This window comes from Echinops telfairi, unplaced genomic scaffold (genome assembly GCF_000313985.2).
Source record: "Echinops telfairi isolate 266 unplaced genomic scaffold, ASM31398v2 ScPeMD7_7468;HRSCAF=8506_0, whole genome shotgun sequence".
Classification (NCBI taxonomy): domain Eukaryota; kingdom Metazoa; phylum Chordata; class Mammalia; order Afrosoricida; family Tenrecidae; genus Echinops; species Echinops telfairi.
The window spans coordinates 54205464-54220622 of record NW_022111369.1 but is presented as its reverse complement, the minus strand read 5'-3'; the positions used below and the strand labels follow the sequence as shown (position 1 = coordinate 54220622).

The 15159-nt window shown below is 46.1% G+C and overlaps 1 protein-coding gene and 1 pseudogene across 1 annotated transcript in view; both read right to left on the bottom strand.

The window, feature by feature from the left end:
- Positions 1 to 14759, bottom strand: part of NSUN7 (NOP2/Sun RNA methyltransferase family member 7) — a 63036-nt gene extending 48277 nt beyond the window's left edge. The window contains exon 1 of the mRNA XM_004703151.2: positions 14413 to 14759. Within this exon, the coding sequence (XP_004703208.1) occupies positions 14413 to 14713 (301 nt within the window). The 5' untranslated portion in view covers positions 14714 to 14759. The remainder of the gene's footprint in view (positions 1 to 14412) is intronic.
- Positions 719 to 2467, bottom strand: LOC105978655 (annotated as a pseudogene).
- Positions 14760 to 15159: the final 400 nt, after the last annotated feature.

Here is a 15159-nt window from a genome sequence, read left to right as displayed (position 1 = left end):
GGGGGGGGAAATGAGGAGCTGATACCAAGGGCTCAAGCAGAAAGCAGATGTTTTGAGAATGACGATGGCAACAAATGTACAAATGTGCTTGGCACAATGGATGTATGTATGGATTGTGATAAGAGTTGTATGAGCCTGCAATAAAATGATTTAAATACAACAACAGAGGAGAGATCGGGGGATAGAGACACAGAGAGAAAGAGTCCTGACATCTTTCCTATCCCTGGTTTCACTCTCTTCCTAGATCTCAGCTAAAAACCTGGCCCTTGAGTTGCACACGATACCCTAGCCCTGTATGAGAAAGTCTCCTTCGAAGCCCAGCTAAATGAAGCTGGCTCCCGCACTTACAAGCAAACATCTTCATTAAAACACTCTGGCTTTATCTTTCCACATTTACTTACTTTCTTTTAAAAAAAAAGATCATCTTCAGACATAAGGAATTAATGGAAGTAGGGGAGACTGAGGCAGGCCCAGTTACAGCAAACATAAGGGGTGGGGAGCAGGTAGCAAATTTGGTCTTGAACTTGGGGGTGGGAAAGTGAGGATCCTTGAGCCTGAGGTATAGGGCACAGCAGGATGAAGACCTGGTCTGAGGGGGCCTGAGGGCCCAGTGGGGTGGCGGCAGGGCCTGCGCCCCTCAGTGCTGAGGATAAGGCCCTTGGCTAATTCTCCTTTAGCCCACAGTGCATCCGAGGAGAGGTGGGAGTCCCCTGCCCCCTTACAAGGAAGGGCCTGGCAGCTGCTGCTGGTTGAGCTTCTGGAAGAAGCTTTTTGCCAATCTCATCAATGCTGGTCACAATGGCACAGGAGGGGGCCGGCCTTGATGATCCAAGGCGGGGAACCTGCCAAGTGCCCCTGAGTGCCTGACTCAGCCTGGATGCCCCACAGCAGCAGCCAAGTGGAGTGGACCCGTGGGGGCCTCACTGTCAGAGCCTCCACTGTGCCCAGTGTGACCTGGCGCTGGGTCTTCACCACCTTGAAAAGTCACGTCCCTGAGATGCTGCCAGCCACAAAGCTGATGCCCACGGATGCTTGGTCATCTGGCCTGGGCCCACTGAGCCAACTCTTCACCAGCTCGGAGTTGAACCAACACGGGGCTGAGAAGGACATGTCTCGCAGCACAGTGGGCCCCCAGCCCAGCCACAGCAAGCGCAGCCACCCCGAGCCACTGTGGCCTGCACAGAGATGCCCAACTCCCGACAGGACACCTGCTGTGCCTGTATCTTCGTCCTCATCAGCTCCAGGGGGCTGACCACAGTCACAGTGCCCAAGCGGGCCAGACTGCCCGCCACCATGGGGGCATAGAGGTCAGCGCTCAAGGCTCGGCCACAGGAAGGTCTTGAATTGGTCACAGATGGTGGAGTCAATGGCAGTGGCTGGCACCATCATCACCAGGGTGGCTGTGAGGCCGCTCCTCAGGGTCCTGGCGCCCTTGTGATGCACAATCTTCACAAAGGCACCCACGGTGCCGGTGAATCGGGTGGGATCCTGAAACTAGGTGGCGCATCGCGCACCACGTGGGCAGAGGTACACGGATTTCAATACAGGAGACACTTCCCTTCACCATGTCCAGGGGTGTCCTGAAGAGGGAGGTGACCACCAGGTTTAAGTTGGAGAGGGCTAATGCCTTCCGGGTCCTGGTCAGCCCTCTGACTCTAGGCTGGTGCTTGTGTGGAGCAGTGCCTGGAACCGGCAGGCCCACAGGGGCTCCACGAGGCACAGGGCCCGTGCGCCTGCATTTACTGTCTCGCACTCTTCTACTCTGCTCGGCAACTCAGTCACCAAATACAAGCATTTCTGCTAAACCATGCGAGGAACTGAGTGTGCAGAATGTGAATTCTTGGACTGATTAATTGGAAATGCAATTTGCGTTACTGGAACCTCTATTTGTTTGGGGGGCTGCCATTGCAATGCAGCCAGATATATGTTGAGAGAAGGTAGCTGGGTGTATATTATGGGGAAATGGAAACACGTGAAGAATCGGGAATCCTTGTGTCGTTAGGTTCTGTCGAGAGATCCCATGGACAGCACATGGCACACTGCTGGGTCCTGCGCTGTCCTCACAACGGTTATGTTTGAGCCCATTGTTGTAGCCGCTGTCAGTCCATCTCACCAAGGGTCTCAGACCATAATACCTTCTGTCTCTTATGTCCTCTTGGGCCCAGGCCCCTGCTCGTCCTATTCCTACATAAATGATGATGTTCGGTGCACACACGCAGACCCCTATGCACAACGGAAGGGAACGCTGCCCGGTCCTGGGCCATCCTCCCTATAGTTGTTAGCATTTAGGTTTTCTACACAATGATGTTGAGTCCCTAGTTGTAGCCACTGGGTCCAGCCATCTCATCGAGGGTCTTTCTCGCTTCACCCCCCCATCTCCTTTACCCAGCAGGAAGTCTTTCTCCAGGGTCGGATCGCTCCCGATAACATAGTCAAAGTCTGTGAGTCCAGGTCTCGCCACCCCCATTTCTAAAGGGCACTGTGGTTGTATTTCTCCCAAGTCCGGTTTCTTTGCTCTTTTGGCAGTGCTTTCAGTACTCTTCACCAGCACCTTAATTCAGGAACGGCCATTCTTACTCAGCCTTCTTTAATTCATGCCCAACATTCGCTTGCTTATGAGGGGAATGAAAATGCCATGGCTTGGGCCAAGGGCACCATAGCCTTCAAGGTGACAGCCTGGCTCTTCAGCGCTTTAAAGAGGTCTTGTGCAGCAGATTTGCCTGATGCAGTATGTCCTTTGGTTTCTTGACTGCTGCCGGATCCAAGAAAACTACAATCCATGGCAACTTTTATCTTTTCTCCATTTATCATGGTGCTGTCCATTGGTCCTACTGTGAGAATGTCTTATTCCGTTACATTAAATTACAATACGTATTGAAGACAGCCGTCCTTGGTCTTCAGCAGCAAGCGCTTCAAGCCCTCCTTGCTCTCAGCAAGCAAGACTGTATCATCTGCGCATCACAGGTTGTCAACAGGCCTTCCTCCGACCGATTCTACATTCTTCTTCTTCATAGAAGCCAGCTTCTCTGATGATTCGTTTAGCAACTAAATTGCACAAGGACGATGAGAGGCTACAACCCAGAGCCACACCTTTCCTAATTTTAAACCGTGGAATCTCCCTTTGTTCTATGTGTACTACTGCCTCTTGATCTGTGTACAGGTTCCATATGAGCAACAAGGAAGAGTTCTGACGTTTCCTTACTTCTCAATGGTACACCTGATTTGCTATGGATACACTGATAGTTACTGGTGATTGAAGCGTAAATGATGGAACCAAGGAGGAAGTCACAGCAGGTGGTAGGTGTGGCCTTGGAGAGAGAAAGGAAGGTGGAGAGCACGTGATACAGAATCTGCGAGACTAATGACAACCTCATTGCGAGAAACCCTTTTCTCAACAACATAAATTGTGACGGTACGTCTGACCCCCCGAGACCCAATAAACAGGAGGCACACTGACTGTATCTGCAAAAAGAAATGACGGAGATGCTCAATATCAGTAGTCCAAACGACATTAGAGGCTGACAGGAAGAGATCATCAATTGCTCACCTGTAAGTTCAGGGTGGAGTTGAAGAAAATTAAAACAAGTCCAGGAGAGCCAAAATAGAACCTTGAGTACATACCAACTGATTTCCAAGACCATCTCAAGCGCTGATTTAAATATTGAATACTAATGACAAAAAGAGGACATCAAGACCATCCTGACCAAAGCAAAGGGTCATAAAAAGATAGGCAAGAAGGAAAAGGCCAAAGTGGATGTCAGAAGAGACCCTGAAACTTGGTCTTAATCATAGAGGAAGTTAAGGCAAGTTGAAGAAATGGTAACACCAAAGAGTGGGACAAAAATTTCAAAGGGCAGCTTAACAAGGCAAGGTCAAATATTAGAATGAAATGTGCAAAGACCTGAAGTTAGAAAGCCAAAAATGAAGAAGACACTTAGCATATCTCAAACTGAAAGAACTAAAGAAAAAAATTCAGGCCTCCAGTTGCAATGTTAAAAGATTCTATGGCAAAAGTTTGAAAGAAAGAGTTCACATAGTCACTGTACCAAAATGAACTACTAGACATTCCACAATTTCTGGAGTTAGTATATAATCAAAAACCAGGTACTGAAGGAAGAAATTCAAGCTGCACTGAAAGCATTAGGCAAAACCAAGGCTCCAGGAATTGATGGAATACCAACTAAAACGTTTCAACAAGCTGATGAAGCACTAGAAGCACTCACTAGTCTATGCTAAGAAATTTGGAAGACAGTTACTTGGCCAACTGACTGGAAGAGATCCGTATTTGTGCCCTTTCCAAGGAAAAATGACCCAACAGAAAACAGAAATTATGGAATGATATCAATAATATCACATGTAAGTGCAATTTGGCTGACAACATCTCAACAACGGTTGCAGCAGTCCATCGACAGGAGACAGCCAGACAGTCAAGCTGGATTCGGAAGAGGATGTGGAACAAGAGCTATCATTGCTGATGCTAGATGGATCCTGGCTCAAAGCAGAGAATACTCAATATCAACAGAGTACTTCTGCCAAGTTTCACTGATCCAAGTGGAAGAAGTGGCTAAAATTTGGGCTCTGGAGTCAGGAAACCTGACTCTGAATTCTAACGACTCCCCTGTCTAGCTCTATGGCATTAGGTAGGTCTCTGACCTGTTTGTACCTAAATTCTTCCATTTGTTAAGAATAAAAAAGATGGTAACCGTGCCCACACCTCATGGGGCTGTTATGTGAAGAGTTTGGAACAGCAATTATTGATAATTAAGTGCTCAATAAATATAAGCTATTACTATTGTTCTATTATCTGAGCCCTCCACTCTTGGTCTTCGGTCATTTAAATGTGAGCAAAAGGAATGCACAACTCATCGCCTTTGTGGAAAGCCTGGCTTTCAAATCTATTGTCAGCCGCTGTGAGAAACATTCGGCACAGAAGTGGAATTCTTCCCACTTGCATTTCTATATTGTAAAATTCAAGTCTCCCTGAGGCACACAGATCTCTTGAGCCACCTCAGACAAAGATCTCATGCACTCAGCAATGCACACGAACAATTTTCAGATTTGTCTGAAGGGGTTCAGGCTTTGCTTTCCTCACAATAGCAGACAATGGTGGCAAGAATATATAATAAGTGCACTTGTGAAAAGGCAGACAAAATGAGAAATGACAAAAATTGGTTCTGCTGGACAGATAGGTAAATTTTAGAGCTAAATGATTTTTAAAAAAAATTTTCCCATCTTCATTTAAGTTGCCCTGTAGTGCAGAAGTGCCACTTGTCTGTCAATCTGTCACACTGTGGTGGCTTGCGTGTTGCTGGGATGCTGGAAGTTATGTCACAGGGACTTCGCAGGCCAGCAGGGCCACCCAACGTGAACAGCCTCGGCTGAGCTCGCAGACTCAGAAGCAGCAGAAGGAACGGCTGTCCACTCCAGGGGCATGAAGACACGGACAAGCGGACGGATGGCATGTCAACTTTTTCAGGTACTGAAAGCCTCCTGAGCAGAAGCAGCACATCATCAGCGAGCGTGCCGGAACAGGAGCCCCTCAGGTGGAATCAGAAAATCCTATGATTTGCTATGCCAGGAATGACAGGTTCAAGAGGAATGGCGTCACATTCATAGGCAAAAAGGGCATTTCAACAGTTATCTTGAAATACAATGCTGTCGGTAATAGGATACTATCTGCACACAAGGAAATCCTGTCAATACAATTCTTCCTCCAAGTTTATGTACCACCCACTAAAGCTAATGATGCAAATATTGAAGAATTCTACCAACATCTTCAGTTGGAAATGGATCAAACATGTGATCAAGATGCATTACTAATTATTAGTAACCTGTATAATACTGTATAATACTGTATAATACTGCTTGATGTGATTGAATTATGGAATGACATGATCTCTGTATTACCTCCCAATAGAAAGGTGGGGGGGGGGTGATTATTAGCAAGTGGAATGCAGAAGTTGGAAACAAGGAGTGGTAGTTGAAAAATATGGTCTTGGTAATAGACAAAGATGGGAGATCGCATGATGTAATTCTGCAAAACTCCTGGCTCTTAGTAAAGACCGTTTGTCAACCAGAGTAACGTGAGTCTGCCTGTGGACTTCTCCAGTTGGGCCCACAGAAACCTAATGGACAACGTCGGTGGGAAGCGACACTGCAGACGCTCGATGGCAGCAGCTAAATCGAAGCCAGAGGCCAACGGAGCACCAGCCCACCGAACACGCACAGGTAAGTTCTGCTGACGCTGAGGAAGATGAAAGGCAGTCCAGCAGAGACAAGATACAGCCTTGAGTTGATCCCACCTGAATTTCGAAAACGCCTCAAGAATAGACTTGATGCATTGAACACTAATGACGGAAAATCGATTGAGCAGAGGTTTGACATCAAGAACACCCTACACAAAGGAAGCCAACGGTCACGAACAAGACCAGAAAGAAAGAGAAGGTCAATGTGGATGTCAGAAGTGACTCTGGCGCTTGCTTTTGATCACAGAGCAGCGAAGGCAGCTGGGAGAACGGATGACGTCACAGAGCTGAACTGAACATTTCAAAGAGCAGCTTGAGAAGACAAAGCAAAACCTTATAGTGAAATGTGCAAAGACTTAGAAGGAAGAACATGTTCAGCATATCTTAAACTGAAAGAACTGATGAAAAAGTTCAGGTTTCACGTTCTAATACTATAAGATTCCAAGGGCAAAATATTGAATAATGTAGGAATCATCAAAAGAAGTTGGAAAGAATACAAAAGTCACTGTAACCAAAAAGAACAAGTTGGCATCCCACCATCTCAGGAGGTAGCATATGAGCAAGAACCAACGACGCTGAAGGGAGAAAGTCCAGAGACACTGAAAGCATTAGCCACAAACAAGGCTCCAGGAATTGACAGAATACCCACTGAAACGTTTCAACAAGCTGATGAAGCACTGGAAGCACTTATCCATGTATAACAGGAAATTTGGGGTACAGCGACTGAGCCACGTGGCTGGAAAAGACCCCTATTTGTACCCATTCCAAAGAAAGGTGACCCAACAGAATGCACAATTATGGAATCAAACTCATGCCGACCTCCAGCAGCGCCGAAGGACAGGGTAGCACTCTCTCTCTGGGAGTCTGAGACGCTTACTCTTTACTACAGGAGTAAAAAGCCCTTCCTCCACCCCAGCTTTCTTCCAGGGAGCAGTCGGGGGTTCTAAAGTGCTGACCTCGCAGCTAACAGCCCAACGTATAACCACTACCTCACCTGGGTTCTTAATTATAGAAAGCAAGACCATTGCTATCACATGCAAGTAAAAGTTTGCTGAAGATCATCCAACAATGATTGCAGCAGTACACTGACAAGGAACCGTCAGAAATTCAAGCTGGATTCAGAAGAGGACATGAAACAAAAACATTGCTGACATCAGGTGGATCCTGGAGGAAAGCACAGAATACCAGAAAGATGTTTACTTGTGTTTTATGGACTACACAAAGCATTCCATTCTGTGGCTAGTAACTATGGATCGCCTTTAGAAGAACAGGAATTCCAAACACTTAATTGTGCTCATCTGGAACTTGGACATGGATCAGGAGGCAGTTGTACAAGCAAAACAAGGGAATAATCCCTGGTTTAAAGATCAGGAAAGGTGTGCTTCGGGCTTATATCCCTTCACCACAGCCTGCCAAAAGGACCGACAAATCTGTCTTGGAAGGAGTTGACCATAGTGTTCCATAGAGGTAAGGATGGCAAAACGTCGTCTTTACATATTTTAAGCATGTTGTCAGAAGAGACCAGTCCCTTGAGAAGGACATCACGCCTCCTAAAGTAGAGGGACAGCGAGAGAGAAGGCCCCTTTCTCAATGAGACAGACTGATACAATGGCTCAGCCATGGGCTTAAGGACAGAACCATTGAGAGGCTGGCACAGGACTGAGCAGTTTCATTCTGTCGTGCACCGGGCGGCTATGGGTCGGAACCAAGTCGATGCTACCTAACAACATACCTTTCTCTCCGTGCACATGGATCATTCTCCAAGACAGACTTCATTTAGATTACATAGCAAGTTTCCACAGGTTTTGATCTCTTGACTGCTGCTTCGACAAGCACTGCTTGTGGACCCAAGATCGGGCAGTGTTGCTTTCTGTTGTACATAGGTAGGGTCGCTGTGAGTTGGAACTGACTTGACAGCCCCTACAATAAGTATCCCTGGAAATCTTCAGCGTCTCTGAAAATATAAATTAGTTCCGAGTACTAGAGTATTTTGGCAAAGGTTGCAATTAATTAGCCATTCTTCCTTAGCAATTCCATTTTCTCTCGCGGAAAGTTGACCGTAGAGTCATTTGGTACAACAAGACTAGTGGTTTTCTTAATGTTAATAAAACATTATACTGAAGCCTTGAATTAAAAGATCTATCAGAGTCCCAGTTACCTAGTCCTAGATAAAAATGTAGGACAAAATTCAAAGTTATTAAAAAGCGGGGAGAAATGATCAGATTTACGGGACTGATAAAGTATGAAGAAACCTTGAGACTATCAACCTCACACTCTTGTAATCTGGAGCTGAAGCAACCCCCAGTGGTCACCTTTCAGCCAAATAATCGTTGGGCCTACAAAAGTAACAATAATGCCCATGAAGAAGGGAGTTCTCGGGCCAGTCCACTACCTCCAGGAGATCAAACGGGGAGCACTGCCTCGAAGCAAAGATGAGGGGAAGGAGGAGAAGGGACCCAGGAGGACGGACACGAGAGGGCGGGTGGCAAAGGGGAGGGTGCGAACACACTGTGGGACGGCAACACATGGCATGGAACCACATGTGTATAAACTGTTCATGCGATTCAGAGTTTCACAATAAAATGCTTTTTAAAAGGATGTCATTTCCATCTTCTTCTCTAGCCTCAAAAAGATAGTGTGCTCTGATCTAATTACCCGGTCACAAACTCACAAACAAAAGGCCTGTTACCCAGGCTCTCTTGACGCTGTGTGGCGTTAACTTGTTCCGTTTTTTGTAAGTCTATAAATCCTTAAAGAAGAAATCAATGCGGGGTTTCCTTTTTCTCTAAAGCATGACTCCCTGGATCTCTGTAATAATCAGATGTGGCTTTATCTATAAAAATGTTGATGAAGCACCGGTGACACAGAAGATGACAAGGACATCCCACAGTTTAAAAGTAAAATATCAGGTCTCTGATATTTGGAAAACCACTGCATTTAGGAATTCTGATTTTAGTTCACAAAGACAAATCAGAGTTATCCCAAAGACAATTTAAAGCAAGGTGCTATGATTATGGAAGAAAAAGAGTATTTTAAACATATAAACAACCAAAGTAACCTTAATTTAATTATTTGAATTTATACAAATGAAAGCTTCGAGGAAAAACAGGTTTGGGGGGGCCTTATAAAAGTAATTTTTCTGAATGGGATCCTTCTGGGTCATTCAAAAATATCAGACTCACAAGATCCTTTCATAAAATAAAAACGGATTTAAAGAAAGTAAAAGAGGCTCTGCTGTATATCTACTCACCACCTCAGAGTAGAGTCCAACTCACAGTGACCCCAGAGAGCGTTTCTGAGGCTGCAAAGTGTTATGGGAACACATAGCCTCATCTTGCTCCCATGAAGCAGCTGGTGGATTTGAACTGCCAACTCCGTGATTAGCAATCCAATGCTTACACAACACTACAACTAGAGGGCCTTACTTCACACCCATATGTAACATGACCAATTCGTTAGTGTCTTCATTTTAACATAGAATCGTTTAAGGCTTTTACTGCTGACTTCTGAAGGTAAGGTTCAACATCCTGTTAGGAAAACAACTGCGCTGTAATAGAATTTTGGCATTAACATTCAATAGCAATTCATCCACACGGCTGCCCCACGTGGCAAGGGGAAAACACTAAAGCGCTCATTTGACTCACTATGTGAAATAGAACACCTGGTTCCTCTTTCAAACTACATTTTTTAAAGGGGAGGAGAAGGCACGTGAAATGGAATCTGAAAGATTAAACTGGAGGAAGTAAATGGTGAAAAAAAAATTTTTTTAATTTTTGTAACCAGGACCATGACAAATGAGAACCAAAGAGAAACTGTGTGGGGGTGCGTGAACACTTTCCTCTGGGATGACAGAGTCCTGGCTTCCTAGGTGAGCATTAGCAGCAGCATCTCGGCTCACACTCACTCCCAACTCACAGCGACCCCCGGGCCGGCAGAGCTGCCCTGTGGGTTTCCAACACTGTCACTCTTTACGGGAATAGAAAGCCTCCTTTTCTGCCCACAGAACTGGCTGGTAGTTTCAAACTGCTGACTTTGTGGTTAACAGCCCACCTCAGAAGCACTTCGCCACATATCATCTCTGCAGTCAACCAAAAACATACCTATTCATGCTTAAGTAATCAACAGAGCATTTAAACTTAACTGAACAATTTTCCATCACCGTCTATGTACAAGAATATGCAAGGACGTACATCCGAGTAAGGAAGTATTGATTGTTCAAAGTTAGGAAGCCACAGACTCGTGTCAGCCAGGCTATCACTCTAAAGAATTTCTGGAACTTCTTTTTGGAGTATATCCAGTCCATGTACAAGCCTCTTAAGACCTTAGTTACGTAAGAGCAATTAGTTCTTACGTCATAGCCCTGCTGGATCCTTGCCCTCAGGAAGGGAACACAGAGGAGACAGGTGCTTTAGCAAATTGTGGTGAAGAAATCAGAGGGTGCCCACCTACTAGGCAAAATAGCATCTGGGGTCTTAAAGGTTTGTCTCCACACAACCAGCCATCTAAGTGGGATGTCAACTAAGTCCACATGGAAGAAGCACACCCCATCATCAGCCACCGAAGGATTGTTAAGCATATAACTCGAAGTGGAAGGAGGGATTAGTATCAGAGCCTGAAGTGTTAGAATCTGGTTTACAGAAGGCTGACAGTGGGAGCCCAAGATCCATATATGGAACTCCATAGGAAATAACTCTGGTGAACGCCTTCTATCCCCAATTGAAGAACAGGAGGAAAGTGGTTACTAAACAGAGTGCATTCGAACAGTTGAGTATAGAAGATCAAAGGCATAAAGCGGACTTGAACAGTTAGCACTTTGTCAGCAGATCCCCGCCCCTATGATGCAGGCTGGACCTGATCTGGTTTTCCAAATTTTCTCTATCTTTGGTTTGTATTATTTTGTTTGGTTTCTATTTGTACATATTAGGGTGTATTTCAGAGGTGTTAGGTCATTGGGGTCATCCTCTTGAAGTTGTATTATATGTTTTTTCATTTTTGGGTATATGAAACCCAGGATTAATGAACCTACAGAAATAGCAAGTAGAATAAGGGATTCAGGGGGGAAGTGGGTACAGTGATGGTAGCAAGGCAAAGGGGAGACGATGTCAAGGAGTCCATGTAGAAAAGGGATGTTTGGAAACTGTTTGTGGTAGCAAAGGTACAATTCAGCTGGACGTGACTGAACTGTAGAATGATAATTGTATCCATTCCCAATTCATAAGATTTTATTTTTTTAAAAAGACCTTAAAGTCACATGTCATAAAAACAAACAAAAATAAGTTTCCAGACTTTTTGAGTGCTCTGTCTCATCATACTCCATGAGTGACTTCCCCCACATGGCCCACCACCTGTACTATTTATGGTCAGTTTTAATCATCAGATGTGATCTAGTTATAAATTACTTAGCTGTAATTGTTGTTAGTTTACATGAACACTAACATAAGAAGAAGCCCTGGTAGTGTAGAGTGTTTAGCATTGGGCTGCTAACCACAGAGGAAGCAGTTCAAATCCATCAGCAGCTCCACAGTAAAAAGATGAGGCCTCTGTGGCAATCTATCGACCCAGAAACCCTGAAGCTGTTCGACTGTGTCCTCTGGGGTTGCGAAGAGTCGCAACCGACTCACTGGCAGTGGAATCCATACCTTCAGTCCCTTCTGTACTTTGGAGGCACACTCTATTACGGGTAGGCACACATTGGAGTCCTGGAGGCACTATGGCTTAGGCCTTGGGCTGCTAACGACCAGGTTAGTGGTTCAAATCCACCAGCCATTCCGTGGGAGAAAGATGAGGTTGTAAAGATTTAGTCTCAGAAACCCTAAGGAGCATCTTCTATTCTGTCCGATTGGGTCACTGTGAGTCACAACCAACGCTCCGGCATTGGGTTTGGTGTTAGCTGACACGATTGTTTTGTTCAATCTTTCCACATTGAATCACAGCATCAGTAGTTACAACATTAGGAACTGAGCAGAAACCTTTTTTGATGTTTCCGTTTCATTTCTACTTCACTCTCAAAATAAAGAAGTTATTGATACAGGTTCATAAATATTAATCACCACAATACTGACTAAAGCACCACAAAGTCTGCCAAAAGCAGCATCTCTAAAGCATCCACGGCGAGGAAAATGGCAGTGCCCGCGAAGCCACACGACTCAGAGGGGCACTGTGATCGGGTAATAATGACAGATCTGATTGAGCACATTCTCCCAAACCCAAAACTCACAGCCACTCAGTCCATGCTGACTCATAGCAACCCTCTGTGGGTTTCCAAGACGGTAACTGTTTTCTGGGAGAAGGAAACCCTGTCTTTGTCCCAAGGAGCTCCTGGTGGTTTCAAACTGCTGACCATGAAGACTGCAGCTCCATGAATAATCACTACATCCCCAGGGCTGTTTGACTAGGCACATTAGAAGGTTCAAAAAGTAAACTGGCGTAGTGAGTCTATTGACCTTGTGAGTTTATTGACACATGTAAGCTGGGTTTAAGAAAAAAGGAGTTTGTTGTTTTAACCAATGACAGGGCTATTTTTATTTTTAGAAGTGACTTTCTGCTCAAACACTGCATAAAAATGTACAGTCCTTTTGGTGTCTCCCCCTCTGACGGTGTCCCCCAGCAAACACCCCCTCTCCTACCCAGGATGCCACTGCGCCTCAGTGTTAACCATTTCTGGTTGTTTCCTAGTCAACACCACCCTCAACAAGTATCCCCCATTGAAAGACGCTGAAACAGTCACCTCAAACCAGAAAAGAGAAAAATTCTAGAAAAGTTTGGAGGAATAACATGACACACTCCCAATATGAATGCTATGACTGAACATTTGTCTGTGAATGGGATCAAGGAGTCCTGATGGGTTAGCGGTTATGCATTGAGCTACTAACTGCAAGCTCTGCAGTTCAAAACCACCAGCTGCTCCTTGGGAGAAAGACGGGATTTTTACTCACATAAAGAGTTACAGTCTTGGAAACCCACAGGGGCAGTTCTACTCTGTCTTATAGGGTCGCTATGGGTCAATTGTAGTGAGTGTGTTTGTTTGGTTTTTTTATTTGTTTGGGTTTTTTTTTTGGGGGGGGGTGGGGAGAGGTTGGTGGCTTTGTCAGGTAAACATTGGACTGGAAACCATATGTACAGCAGGGGTGGACAACGTCCAGCCTGGGAAATCATCAACACCAGCTGACATCCACACCTCACTAAAAAGAAACAGTTCCACATTAGGGGTGAGTTAATAAAACGTTTGACCAATGAGGCCCACGAATGATGCTCTAGATATCCCAATGGCCCTTGGCAGAACACAGGCCTCCACCCTGCTATCTAGGTTCACTACGATGGAGAATCAACTCCATGACAAGTGGTTGCTTTGGGCTTTTGGTGAAGGGGATACTTTCAATTTGGCTGATTTGATTTTGATATCTCCTTTTCAAAATGTTGCACCTGTTCATTTTCGTCCATCTGTTTCCCTCCCTTGCCTTTATTGGTGTTTTTCCTGATTAAGGTTCATAAACATTCATAAAATACTGGATATAAACACCGGGAATGGCATTCCCCACTGGGAGAGAAACTGTAATTGGCAACTTTAGCACGAATTCTGTTCTCTCCGTGCCTCGTGCCTCCTTCAACTAAATGATAAGCATGTATCCAGTTCTAAATGACAAGGCGCAGGAAGCACATTTCCGGGTGATGTAGTGGGTTACACATTGGACTGTTAACGTCAAAGTCAGCGGTTCGAAACCACCAGCCACTCCACAGTTGACACAAGGAGGCTTTCTACTTCTGTAAAGGGTTACACGCACAGGGACAGCTCTGCCCTATCCTATAGGGTACTAGGAGTCGACTCCACAGCATGGCAGGTGTGAGTTAACGACAAGGTGCTGTGCGAGGCAGGACGGTCTGCGGGTGAAAAGTAGTTCTAACCTGAGAGTTTGTTTCACTGACTTCTAACTCCCTGACACACAGACAACCCGTGACAGGCCAGAGACATGCAAAGGAACTGTGTGGTCCAGCAGGCTTAGCATTGGTCTGCTCACAAGAACAGTGGTTCTACCGGCTCGACCGGTTACCAATGGGTTTGGTGTGTGTTGCCCGGATGGGGGGTAACGAGAGGGGAGGGGGCATCATCCTACACTTTCTCTCATTAATTTTTCCTTAGTGCCGATCTTCAAAGGCCGGTACTACTCACACTTCAAGGCACTGAAAGCCAGTTCATAGGCTGTGCGCTGGGAGGCTTCATCCTCCGACTCTGCGGAGGACGGCAGGGGCTCATGGCCATACTTGATTAACACCTTCTCGGGGGGCCTTTCGATGCGAATACCCTGAAAAATGTTCGCCGCCGTGACATAAATGGAGTCCGGGTAGCCAGGTTTTTCGACGGAACTTGGGCAGGTGTTCTCTCTGGGAGACAGCTCCAGGGCAGCGAGCTGGGAGATTTCCTGGGCACTTGCTAGGTTCGAGAACTCCAGTTCACCTGCGGAGGTAAACATGGTCACCCCTTGCTTGGCAAGCCAGTCACTTCAGCTCGAATGAAAGCTCCGATGTTCCAGGGAATGGTTTTCCTTGCTCCTTAAGCATGGTCCCTGCAGGAAGAAAAGGTGACCCCAGTAAATCGCACGGTTTCAGCAGCATCACCGGGGCCGTCACGCGCAGAAAACCAACCCGCAGCGCATCGGTTTCCAAGGCTGTCCATCTCGACCCGAGCGGGAAGCAACCCCCTTTCTCCCGCGAAGCGGCTGGTGGTCTCGAACAGCCGACCTGGCGGTTAGCACCTCAACCAGTAGCTAGGGGCCCCTTGCTAGACTGGGAGGCGGGGGCGTTCATGGGCGGACCCCAGCACCCCAAATTTGGAGCAAGACTCGCCCCAAGGCTACTCCACAAATCCCAAAAAGAAAACAAGGGTGACTCGAGGAAGAGAGGCGGCTCCCGCAACGGG